This window comes from Caloenas nicobarica, chromosome 1, assembly GCF_036013445.1.
Source record: "Caloenas nicobarica isolate bCalNic1 chromosome 1, bCalNic1.hap1, whole genome shotgun sequence".
Taxonomy (NCBI): domain Eukaryota; kingdom Metazoa; phylum Chordata; class Aves; order Columbiformes; family Columbidae; genus Caloenas; species Caloenas nicobarica.
Genome location: NC_088245.1, coordinates 65,122,660 through 65,136,106, shown reverse-complemented (window position 1 = coordinate 65,136,106; position 13,447 = coordinate 65,122,660). Strand labels below are relative to the sequence as shown.

Here is a 13,447-nt window from a genome sequence, read left to right as displayed (position 1 = left end):
GAGCACCTGCAGCGTGTCGCTGCTGGGTGCAAACGGGGTGGGTTGAATCCCCCGCCCAGCCCTGGTGATCCTCCTGCCTGACTCCTTACTCATCTTGTTTTCCTTTCGCGCGTTTTACAAGGCGCAGCAGGTGGCCAGCAAGGCACTTCGCCAGCGCAAGGCGTGAAAACGGGGCTTGGGCAGCAGGCGACTGCCCTGCCGTGAGCAGGACACCACAGCCACGTCTGCGGAGAGGTGACCCCCACTGTACGGGCGGTGGGGTCCCCCACCACAGGCAGGAGACCTGCTGCCCAGGGAGCGTCACTCTTACACGTTACAGAGCAGCTCTAGGGCCAGACAGCAACGTCCCGGACAGAGCGGTTTCCTGGTGTTGAAAATGAGCTGATTCCCTTGGTCATATAATAACGTTTTTTGAGTAGGTTTCTCTATGGCAAGGATCAGGAACACTTGACATACGCAAAAGGGTGGTTTCAAAATCCCTTGACATGGTGTGTGCATCCAAAGTGCTATGCCGTTCATCAGCTTATTCCATTTACAGATCACGAAATGCACTGTGATATGGCAATGGGGGTTACGGGCCAAAACAGAGAAGAGAGGAACTGCCAGCAGAGGAGCGGGTAATACATAACATAATAAAGAGTGATTCAATAACAGCCAACTACAGAATGGCAAAAAGGAAAGTGGCAGGTAGATTCACAACCAGCCATGTCCCCAGTCCATTGGAATCACTGGTTTTGGAAAAAAGCAAAACTGTTAACACCCTGTGTATTGCTGTGGTTGATTAGTATAATGGTACTGGTACATATGGAAAGATTGCTCAAGCTCTTTGTGATACCAAGAGGAAAAGAGAAAAACATTTTTTGTCATTATAAGAGTTAGAACTGGATCAGTATTGCATCCATTTCATAATTATAAACTTAAGCAATTAAGGGCAAAAGAGGAAGGAAAAAAAGGGAGGGAGAGGTAAGTGGTGTTGAAAATGTGGGCCAAATGAGTAGAGGAAGTAACAGATTCGCTACTAAATTTATCACTGAGCTTAGGATAGGTTTGTTTTGATTTAAAAAGTATTCAGAAACAAGTCATAGAACAAGGAAAAAAAATGAGCTGAAATCCAGTGCATTTAGAGTTCCAGTGCTTCTTCAGTATTCAGGATACACTTTTGCTTCCAAATGCTCTCTGCTTCAGCAAAGCAGCAGCTTTACTTGTCAGTCATGAAAGCAGGCCATGAAAATCAAGTGACAGTAAGTACACGGTGCTTAAAATAGAATGCCTTTTGCTCCAGAATCTCAAAATGCAACAAAAGACATAAAGTAAGTCTCCCTTCACACTACTCTGTAAAAGCTAGCAATATTATACATTTTTTTCCTAAAGGAAGTACAGGAAGCTTGAATTTTTTTTTAAAGGAATACTTTTAAAAATTTCTGAGTGCCAGTAAAGACCTCCTTATAAACAGCATATCCCAATGTAAGCATTCGTGAAAAGATTTGCATGTAGTTCTCTCCTCCCCTTTTTATATTTGTAGGATTGTTCTCAGTGAAGGTAAAATGGGCTGACACCGGCCATGGCATTTCAAAGCAAACGGGAAACTACAATGCCTGTATCAAGCTCCACATGCAGCAGATTGAGAATGAATCCACATTTATACAACAGTAACATCTGTATAACAAATGCCCTTTTGTGGGCATGGAGAACAAACCAAGAGAAGACAAAATATTTTCCTTTGGCTTCTTTAAAAAGACCCTCCTCCCCACTTTTTTTTTTTAATTAACTTTGATTCTTCTTCCTCTGTGTGTGTATCCGTATGTGTATACATGTGTAGATCTGCCTTCTTATTCCAAGTAATAACTTTCCTTGACCCGTGTAATTCAAACTGAACACACCAAGGCAGAACTTTCAAAAATAGTAAATTCCTACCAGATATGTGAAAGTGGGCAGAAAAGGGCATCCTCATTAAAGGTCCTACTGAACTGTAACCTCAGCATATACTAGTTGATGGAGAGTGTACATATCAAACAGATAATACAAATAATGCAACCAGCTGAAGACTTAAACTGGTTTCACATATTATGAGACATCAGGGAACACAACTGTAAGCCATAAAAGCACTGGTAGTTTCACTTTTCCTGGAGCTTTTGTATTTTGCTGTTACTTTCTCTCATATGACCAGGTTTTATTTGCTGTCCTCTGTTACTCTTAGGTCTCTTTCAGGTCCACTGATTTCCTGGAAATTCATGTGAGCTGACTTTGGAGAAGTTTCTTCTTGGGAGCGTTAGGCCATATCTTCTACAGCATGATGTTCTGCTACTTCTGTTCTCTCTACGTTGTTTTGCCTCTAGTTTTTATTACCTTTGCTATGTCTTTATTCTCCCAACTGGATATTAATTGCAGATATCATTAGCATTTTCTTAACTGAGTGGTTTTGAACACATTATTTCATCTACCAAACACCACCCCTGGAGAATCCCATTAGACAACTCATCAAAAATCAAAATTTTATCTTTTGTTATTCTCTATTTAAGGTTTTGCAGCCCATTTTAGATCTACTACAAATTCCTTGCCTATCCCACCCCATCCTATCATTCCTCTCATAGTAATTTTCAACTTTTTTTTAAACCACAGGCTTGGCCAGTCAGCATAATTAGTGAGAGTATTAATTTATAGCACACTAATGCCCACTCATTTCAGTTCCATCCATGGCCCAATACCCAGCAGTTCCTATCGCTGTGGTGCATGTCCAGCCCCAGGGACAGGCAAATGCTGGGCAGTGCGACTGGGGAGGAATTAAGGACACCTGAATAGAACACCTACTGTTCACACAGCGAAAAGTAGCTTAGTTCGGCTTGTCTTTTAACACTGCTGGCATCTGGCAGAAATTAGAGTAGCTAATTCCGTCAGCAGAGAGCCTACAGAAGCTGAGATTTATGCTGGCTTCCAGGTTATTATGTATGGTATATTAAGGCTGAGGAGGCAGACATACAGAAGCTGGAAGGTGTAAACATCTTTGTACACAGAGCAGGGGTAGCTATGCACATCTTCTTTGCCTTACTGAGAAGCACAAACTGAAAATATTTTTTGCTTTTGGTGGTGACTATAATATATCTCAACAGTCTGACATTCTTTTAAATGAGGGCCGTGTGCCTAAGTGCTTAAAGCTTAAACCTGCATGGCATATATTCAACCCTCTCTCACAGCCTTCCGTGCTTCAAGGGAGATGAAGACAGACAAGATTCACTGGTGAGATACAAAATAAAGAGAAACTATTAATCCTTTGTGGAATTTTCTTCTTAGTAGACATTCTTTCATGTGCAGGTGTGAATGAATGTATAGGACATAACTGATTCTGGCAGGGTGGAGTGAAATGCAGCGGGGGGTGGTGCCCAGGATCACTCCGAATGGAGTTGCTTCCTTGCACAGGTGGCAGCACAGAAGAAATCACAAAGAAGAGAAGGAAGAAGAAGTATCTCAGAGCAAGAGAGATTTACAGAAAAAAGTGAGATCTTCTGATGCCTGAGGTGAAAGAAGTGGTAATTCAAGTGAAAAAAACGACTAGTTCAGCAGTGGCAGTTGATAGTAACACATCCTTTTATTATTGCATAATTACTGACTGCTGGATGTTTGAAAATGTGCTGACGTCAAATAACCATTTTGTAATGTCCTACTTGTACCACTGGTCTATGCAGACCTTTATCTTTAGAAACCATAACTGGAGATCAATCATTAGTCAGTAAGCACATAACCTACCCTATCTATACAGCCAGAGCGAGAACTGGTAAATAAGTGACAGGGCAACAGGGGATTGACAGCCTGGCCAAATTATGTGTGACCTTGTATGTCACATGCTTCGGAGTTTGCTGGAGACTTACAATCACTCCGACTCCTGAAATACTTGGAATTTAATGATGCTAGAGTTGGAAAAGTAATTTTACCTTATCTAAGACATTTTTACTTTGCACAGTAAATCACTAGTGATATGGTCTGAATCCCTTTTTTAGTATGATGCCTACAAGAGCTCCATGAATTGCTGAGGAAGGGGGTGGATCCAGAATCATAGAATCATAGAATCATTTCAGTTGGAAGAGACCCTCAGGATCATCGAGTCCAACCATAACCTAACTCTAGCACTAAACCATGTCACTAAGAACCTTGTCTAGATGCCTTTTAAACACCTCCAGGGATGGTGACTCCACCACTTCCCTGGGCAGCCTGTACCAATGCCTGACGACCCTCTCCGTGAAGAATTTTTTCGTAATATCCAATCTGAACCTCCCCTGGTGCAACTTGAGGCCATTTCTTCTTGTGCTATCACTTGCTACTTGGGAGAAGAGACCAACCCCCTCCATGCTCCAACCTCCTTTCAGGTAGTTGTAGAGAGCGATAAAGTCTCCCCTCAGCCTCCTTTTCCCCAGGCTAAACAGCTCCAGTTCCCTCAGCCGCTCCTCATCAGACTTGTGCTCCAGACCCCTCACCAGCTTCGTTGCCCTTCTCTGAACTCTCTCTAGTACCTCAATGTCCTTCTTATAATGAAGGGCCCAAAACTGAATACAGGATGCAAGTTGCAGCCTCATCAGTGCCGAGTACAGTGGCACAATCTCTTCTCTAGTCCTTCTGGCCACACTATTCCTGATACAAGCCAGGATGCTGTTGGCCTTTTTGGCCACCTGGGCACACTGCTGGCTCATATTCAGTCGGCTGTCAATCAACACCCCCAGATCCCTCTGCCAGACAGCTTTCCAGCCACTCTTCCCCCAGCCTGTAGCGCTGCCTGGGGTTGTTGTGGCCCAAGTGCAGGACCCAGCACTTGGCCTTGTTAAACCTCATATAATTGGCCTCAGCCCAATGATCCATCTGGTCCAGAACCCTCTGTATGGCTATCCTACCCTGCAGCAGGTCAACACTCCCACCCAACTTGGTGTCATCTGCAAACTTACTGAGAGTGCACTCAGTTGCTTCATGCAGATCATTGATAGAGAGATTAAACAGAACTGGCTCCAATACTGAGCCCTGGGGAACACTACTCATGACCAGCCGCCAACTGGATTTGACTCCATTCACCACAGGTCTTTGGGCCCTGACAACCAGCCAGTTCTTTACCCATCGCAGAGTACACCCATCCAGGCCCTGAGCTGCCAGCTTCTCCGGGAGAATGCTGTCCTAACAGTGTCAAAGGCATTACTGAAGTCTAAGTACACAACATCCACAGCCTTTCCCTCATCTACTAGGTAGATCACCTTGTCGTAGAAGACCAGGTTGGTCAAACAGGACCTGCCTTTCATAAACCCATGTTGATGGGGACTGATCACATGGTTTTCTTGTATGTGCTGTGTGATGTTGCTCAAGATGATCTGCTCCATGACCTTCCCTGGCACCAAGGTCAGACTGAGAGGCCTGCGGTTCCCTGAATACTCCTTCCGGCCCTTCTTCTAAATGGGCATCATGTTAGGCAACTTCCAGTCAACTGGGACCTCCCCAGTTAGCCAAGATTGCTGATAGATAATGGAAAGTGGCTCAGTGATCACCTCTGGCAGCTCCCTCAGCACCCTTCGGTGTATCCCATCTGGCCCCATAGACTTGTGGGTGTCCAAGTGCAGCAGGTCACCAAGCATTTCCCTTTGGATTATTGGGGCTTCATTCTGCTCCCCATCCCTGTCATCTGGCTCAGGGGGCTGGTTACCTGGAGCATAACTTTTCTGACTATTAAAGACTGAGGCAAAGAAGGCATTTAGTATCTCAGTCTTTCCCTCATCTTCTGTCACTATGTTTCCCTCTGCATCCTTCAGGGGATGGAGATTCTCCTTAGCCCTCCTCTTGTTGCTAATGTATTTATAGAAACATTTCTTGTTGCCTTTTACAGCAACATGATGAAAGCTATCATGGTTGGCATTTACAGTATTTAAAATATTGAAAACATATAGATACAAAATTGCATGTATCAATATCATTTATCTTCAGTCGCATTCTGTGCCATGTATCTTAAAGTGTAAGCCCATTGGGTTAGGTGACTGCCGATGCTGTTTGCCACTCAGCTGATGGGCTCATGTTCCTGCTTTACAGTATTTGGAAATTAAACAAGAAATGTGGTAAAACAAGACAGAAAAAACCTAAAAAAAATAGTAAACAAGAACTCGATAGATCTTAAACACTTCATATTTATTGTACATTAAATAAAACAATTTCAGTTCAGTTGAGAGACTGATGGGTTGGATTTAGGAAATCAAAACTTCTAAAGGAAGATATGTTCAGCTTAAACGTTTATTAAGTACATATGTATTAATTACGTTAGAGTAAAACCATATTCTGTTAAACCATTCCCAGGTGAATAAGATACATTATCAAAGAGGTATATATTCCAAGGGTCTTATTGCACAGCTACTGGCTAATCCATGTACTTCCAGTCTGAGAAAAATATGCTTTGTACCACTGAGAACAAACTCTGACTGCCTCCTTGTGTTTACTATGCAGCTTCTCCTCTTTCCTCATTAAAAATCAGAACACAATATCAAACAGAAAATTAAGCTGAACATTACAAAACGTGTGTTGTGTTTGGTTCATTTAATTTCAACCCCAAAACAATCCATGCGTATTCTTTCTTTTCAGTAAGAGCAGGTAGGGAAAACAAAACAACAAATAAGAAAAAAAAAGGAAAAAAGAAAATTCCCAACCATGCATTTGTTCTGACATTGCAAGAACTAAAATGCTGTAATTCTGCTACCGATTTCCAGCGCAGTGGGAGGAAACACTGTGGACGGACTCTCACTTCCCCTCAGTTTTGTCTGCCTGCACTTCACGCATATATGAATCAATGATATGCGGAGGCACTCCATCCATCAACAGTCTGAAGAACGAAAGCCCACCTAGAAACAAGGAATAAGACAGTCTTTAGGTTTAAGCAAGAGCTTTGTACCTTTATATCCTGGAGTAAGTGACAAAGACTTAGTCGGTCCCTATTGCATACTTCATTTTGAAATGGGGTAAAATTCACCCCTATTCAAAAGTCCAGCACAAGAATTAACAATTATTTAATCTCTGTACTACAGAGAACTTTCCTGTCCTCTTGCTCAGGGTGAATTTCACTTCTAGCATGTCATATATCCAGTCATTTATCTCACTCCATGCAATAATCTGATAAGCTTCACCTCAAATAACCCTGCTGGATTTCCATCAGGCTGGGTGGCGTATAGTCAGAGATGGAAGTCAGCCCAGAGGGAACAACACCTGACAACGATGAGTGTGGAAAACATGCAGAGACATTCAAATTAATCTAGTGTTGGGTCCTATAAAGGTTTATAAGTATTTAGCAAAATATTTACCATGTTGCTTGAAAATAACAGCTGGATGACATATGTAAAAGAATATTTTCTTTATTCCTTCCCCCCTCCGTGTTCCAGTTTTATGATGAGTGGAGTCAATATTCACCGAACAGGTATCAGAAGTACCATACCCAGCCTTTTAGGTGTACGATGTGCCTTATGACTGTGGCTTAGCCACCGTGAGTAAAAAACTGAACCAAACGTATTTTAAATCACTGCTGTAATAGAAACCTGGGCTTATAAGAAAGCCATTGGAAGTAGTCAATATTTTCTTTGGTGTTCTGAAAAAAGAGACAAGGCAAAAGATTTTTGAAGAACATTTAATAATTTTAGCAATCCAGGACAAAATATTTATTTCAGTGCCCAGAAAAATATGTATGTAGTGCCTAACACAGCAGCCAGGGCACTCCAGATCTCAGTGATGTAGAAGTAGTAATTTTATACAAATAATCCAAATTAGAAGTGAAATTTCATGCCATTGAAAAAAATGTCATGGAAACAAAACGTGAGTATTTCTGTTAATTTCATTGAAATCAAATGACATTTGGGAGAAACAATTGGGAAAAGATAAATATTTTGCTAAAAACATTAGAGTCTGACTTTTCTCAAGGTGTAAGAAAGCTACCTACCATTACTATTCCTTTTACAAATCTACATGAGTGTTTTGTTCTTCAAGTTGCAAAACCACCCACCTATAACTGCACTTACCTTCTCTGCTTTTTCTGGAACACACCAAAATCTTTAAAGCAAAAGCACATTGCCAGGATGAAGATATCACTGTCTCTGAATGCTTCAGCTAAATGCAACTGAGCTGATACCTACATATAGCATTTACCCTGAGTATAGATTTCAACGTTTTATAACCTTTATTAACAGAAAGATTATCCAATTGAAGTGCTATTAGTTACTAGTGATTATGGACTGCGCCGTCATTGTTGCAGAACTGCTCGCTGCCGACCTTAGGTAGATGCACAATACAGACAAAAAAAAGCATGCGTTTTGACATTCTTTTCAACTCATGTAGTGCAAGTTGTGATATGAATCATACGTTTTAAAATGAAATTAGCTGTGGAATAAATATTTCATTTATGTAGAGGTATACTCCTATATGAAAATAACTGACTGTAAATGCAAAATGCTCTTTTATTATTTGCATTTTATTCATATTAGTTAGTAATGCTAATTCATGCACTGTTAAATTCCCTTGAAACATACACTGTTAGAAAGTAGTGGGATGTACTACTAAGAATTACCGTAACAAGCTTTTATGACAAAAATCTGGTTTTATACACATTAAACTATCATGCTACTCATTTCAAAAAACATTTTCATTAAGTGGCATAATGAAAATCATGCCATACTAGGCAGACATTGTATGACCTGTAAACAGACATAAGCTTCATATGCAAGAACCATATGAAAGCTTACCTTAGATGACAATATACATTCAAAAATCCTTACTGTGTAACTAAGGGAGAGAGAGAAAGAGAAGTAACAATTTAATTGCAAACACAAAAGTAGAGAGAAAATGTTGAGGGAAATTATGCTTACAATTATGTCAGGATGATGTTTTAATCCTTAGTCATGTAAAATACGTAGGAATAGAAGCACATGAAGAGTAAAAGGTAGGGATCCAGTTCCACTTCAAAATTATCATTAATATGTAAAAGCTATATTAATATGTACAAGTAACTCTAACTCCTGTAATTAGTCTAAAGTATAGATTGGAACCAAATAGTGCAACTGATATTTATGATAAAAGTTTCCAAACGCAGCTTCAAGGAAGCTAACACATATATATATATAGTGTTTTCCACCAGGGGAAAAAAAAGCACACACATAACACTGAAGCATATATATATATATATATGTCGAAACTCTATAAGGCAAAATAATCAAGTACAGACTAATAACCTACCTGTGCACTAAAGTATGTACTTTGTTACATATCCACATTTACATTACTAAAGCATGCTATTTATAGGAGCCCTTACCTTTAATTAAACATTTTGACTCTATAAGACATCTGAACCCGAATTTAAAATAAACTCCAGAGGGAACGAAGTAAAATTATATGCTTGTAAGAAAAAAATTTTCACGGCTTTCAATTGGATCAAGATTGTGTCCCTAGATTCTGTAGTGCAAGCTGGACTTGCATGTAAGTGCATGGACGGTCACTCTCAGCACTAACTTGCAACCAAAGACTATAATTCTGTCAGAAAGAATGCCTTCTAAGCACAGTAAATGACTTTATGATACTTCTATTCTCTCCATAGTTCTGCAAGCTGAGAGCTGTTTTCCAAATTTCTCTTGCTTGGAAATGTCTAAGTGTTCTGGTCAAAGGTACTCATAGTCATTAAATAAATTCTTTATAAGTACATGTAGTTCTGTGCCCAGTGACATAGCAGAAATATGTCTAAAACCTTTTAAATTCAGATGTTAAATACCCATATTCTTGATTTATTTGGCCTTCTTTGCTCATGTGACATAGACATTGTATGCCATGAGACACTAGCTAGTTTAATCTAAAAAGCAACTAAATACACACTTTGCATGCAGAAAATGCATTGGATGTGGAAAGAAAGGAAGGGAATGAAATGGAATGTCCAGGGGAGTATGCTTATTATAAACCTGATTATTCCCCGCCAAGAAGAATGGTTCTCCTGGGTTAATTACTCCTTGATATATCACTGCAGAATTAGAATATTTACAGTGGTATTTATTTGCATTTGAAATTCTTCCCAGTTGATCTTAACACCTTATTTTTTAATATTTCTTATACAGCATCTTTGCTATCATCAACCTGTTAAAGTGATCACCAACCTTGATTTCACTCTTAAGATAAACATTCTCCAAAAACATTTGTTTCATTATAAAAGAAGCAAGGTGCTTTGACTGAATCTTTTCATTGACCTCGGTGAAGCTGATAAAGAATCAGTTCCTTACTGCACATAATGAGAGATTTACAGCCAATGCTATGGATCTACCTAAAACTTGATATATATTTTGAATTTTCCGTACATGACATATATAATTAGATTCTGTGTATGCATCATCTTTCAGGATATATGAGGTGGAGTTACCCTTTTGTCTTAGATATGTTACTTGGCTTTTTTCAGCACATTTATTTTTACAAAAAAAGCCATTGTACATACAGCCCACATAACTGCCGTCTTTAAGTTCACTCAGCAAAACTGAAAACACAAGAATGAAGTACTGTCTATCTGAAATAACATCAGTAAATGCAAATTTTTTTTTTGAGGACAGAATAGGAATTTGTTATTTTTATCTTTATTCTGCTCATAATTATAATTAATTATTTGTCATGAAATGCGCATTAAATTTAGTAACAACCAGGGGTTTTAATTTAGTTCTAAAGTACTGTAAGTGAATGGCTGAAAAAGTAGAAAATTGTAGCACACTGGTAGCATTCATAGAGTATTCATAGCTACTCAGTTGTTCAAATACTATGCAAAACCGGAAATCCTAGACTATTCTGTGAGAAGTTCTATGGCATTCCTAGGACTGGGCTTATATATACGCATGATAAATTTCAAATCTCCAACACCTCAGAAGTAGAAGGATAAAAGAAATTCTAGCCAACATAAGGAAAATTCACTTACTGCAATATATACTGTTGCATGTCATATAGCTCTTTAGCATGACTTACTATTCAAACATCTGTAAGAATAGCACTGTAGCTACTACATTCACCAGATGGGTAGCATAGGCTTGAGCCTGTTGGCTTTATTCAGGCAGTATTCAGCTGTATCTCATCATTTTATGAATGCAGAACTTGATTGTTACTTGCTGGAGTAAAGCTGAACCAGTTTAAAGCTCTATATATGAATACACACACACACACATAAACACACACTGCAATCTATTTCCGGTGAGTCAGAAATCCATAACTGTGCATCACCATGATGAGCAGTCATCTGCAGAGCCCTCCTAAATGAACAAACAGGCTGGGAAACTTAAGAGAATGATAATTCAACACGTAAGTCAATAGAGGAGTGAAATAAGACGTAATTATGTTTTACGCTCCGGGTGTTTAATACTCATTTGCATTTGTCTGTATCATATAGCAAACCCTGAGCCTACCCTGGTTAGCCAAGCTGCAGCTGCTGTATTTACTTAATCCCGTTCCCTTTGAATTCATCAGCTGAAGTGCCTGTCATGTTAAGAGCGTCAGCACTGAACCCTTCCAACAGCTGTGCTGTATCTAAGCCCCACAATTTGCTAGTCTAAGCAGTCTTCAAAAAGGAGTCTAAAGTAATGGCTAAGCCTGCCAGGATGGAGGGAGGAGTCTCAGCAAGGGTGACCACTCACAGACCAAACCCTTGGGACAGATCCACAATACCAGGCTTGGTGGGAGGGAATGGGACTGTACCAGGTAATGGTTGATATCAGATTGGGTTCAGAAACTCAACCATTAACTAGGGGAGGTGGTATTTAGGTTAATGAAGTAGCCCATCACATAGCCAAGAAGAGAGGAACAGCACACGGTCCAGGTGGGATCTAAACAGCCTGCATTTTTTTAGGATGTCCTCCAGGTTAAAGTACTGCTCAGAGCAAAATGTCTACGGTATAGTATTCATTTTTTTCAGCTGATCTTTTAAAGTAAATATTACTTTATTTGAGAAGAAATAAGACTTTTTGACTCTAGAAATGTCTACGCTACAAGCCTTTCGCAGTCAGTGCATGTGGGAGGTTTTGTTTAAAAGTGAGGAAGGATGAACTAAATCGTGTCTAAAAGGAGTAATTCTGTCAGCCTCATCCTCGCTGTAGCAAAGGTATGTTTAACTGCAAACCCAAAACAAGGTGCCAGGGCAATTGAAACCATAGGATGTGCTGCAACCAGCTGATAGAATGATTAATGCAACCCTCACTCAGAACATGATGCAAAGCCCAAGGTTTCCTGTGGTACAAATGATTGGGACAGGGGGATGCTTGAATTTGACTGAGGTGCTAGGGTATGCTGACTACGTTAAGAACTGAGTCAAAATCTCAGACTCAAAGAGCTGGAAACAACCTTGAAATGTCATTTAATGCATATCATAATTCTAACAAATTGTACGGCTGTCAGTCTTCTAAGCTGCTCTTAAGGCTCTTGGTATCAAAGGCTCTACAACCTCTGCAGGAAATCTGCCCTAGTGCTTCACTTCTCTGACTCTTTTCTATCCTAAATGGTTGCTACTGTGTTGCCAGATAGAATTTTTTGGTTTTAATGTTTAATTTATTTTTTCCATTATGGAAGGAATCAGCTGTCAATGTGACAGGCCTGGAAGCCTGTGAAGACAGTAGATCATGTGCTCTCTGTTTCAGAGCAGTACTCAGAAAACTGGACCTGTGAAAGTTAAATAAACATTTGTTAGCAAAAATCCTCAGGGATGTCATCTCAGCTGTTCCTAGTAACAACTTTAATGAACAGAACTGTAGCTTTTTTCCTAGATAAATTACTTCTAAGCAACTAATTGAGTTTTCAGCCTGTTTCAGATACCAAGCCATAAATGTTCATAAATGTAAGAAATTAAATTCCCCATCAGTATTGACCAAAAGCAAAAATGTCTCCACATTAATACAGAGTAGCCTCTACTGCTGCTGAAAAAATTCTTGGAAAATGTTGTGTATTAAAAGAGTACCTGAATGAAAATGTGGTGTTTGTCTTACACTTCAAAAACAGAAAACTAATTCATCCTGATATTTAGTGAAAAAAAAGTTCCCAGATCAACAGAAGCATCTGTATTTCACAACAGCTGGAAAGGGAATTGCTGAAGAATAATACGTAACCCATGGCAACATTTGGAGTTTAGACTTCCTAAAATGGAGAGATATTAGTTAAATTATGTCTTATCTTAGAAATGTTTTACAGTAAAACAAAGGACAGCAATAAACAGCTTATTGTATTTAAAATGTAGTATTTGGTTGTACTACAAGCAACGTGCCAAAGACTAAAAAGTTACAACTGAATGTAAATGTGCATAAGAACTTTAGGGCTTAGAGATTTAGGAAGTTTAATGAAACAGCAAAGAAACTTGGCCTTTCAGTATAAAAAAAACAGATGAAGCAGCCTTCTCACATGATGAGGTCTTCTGTTCCACTGTGAAATAGAGAGTTTGCTTGAGATTAAGGAAAAA

At 39.5% G+C, this 13,447-nt stretch overlaps 1 protein-coding gene across 12 annotated transcripts in view; it reads right to left on the bottom strand.

The window, feature by feature from the left end:
• Positions 1-6,130: 6,130 nt before the first annotated feature.
• MYBPC1 (myosin binding protein C1) overlaps positions 6,131-13,447 on the bottom strand; it is a 76,091-nt gene continuing 68,774 nt past the window's right edge. For 6 of the 12 annotated variants that reach the window (XM_065658232.1, XM_065658235.1, XM_065658240.1 and 3 more), the window contains one exon: positions 6,131-6,851. In XM_065658232.1, the coding sequence (XP_065514304.1) occupies positions 6,751-6,851 (101 nt within the window). In that variant the 3' untranslated portion in view covers positions 6,131-6,750. Of the gene's footprint in view, positions 6,852-8,735; positions 8,776-9,938; positions 9,998-11,923; positions 12,658-13,447 lie in introns of those variants that run through there. The other 6 variants (XM_065658233.1, XM_065658244.1, XM_065658241.1 and 3 more) reach the window with 3 other exon arrangements.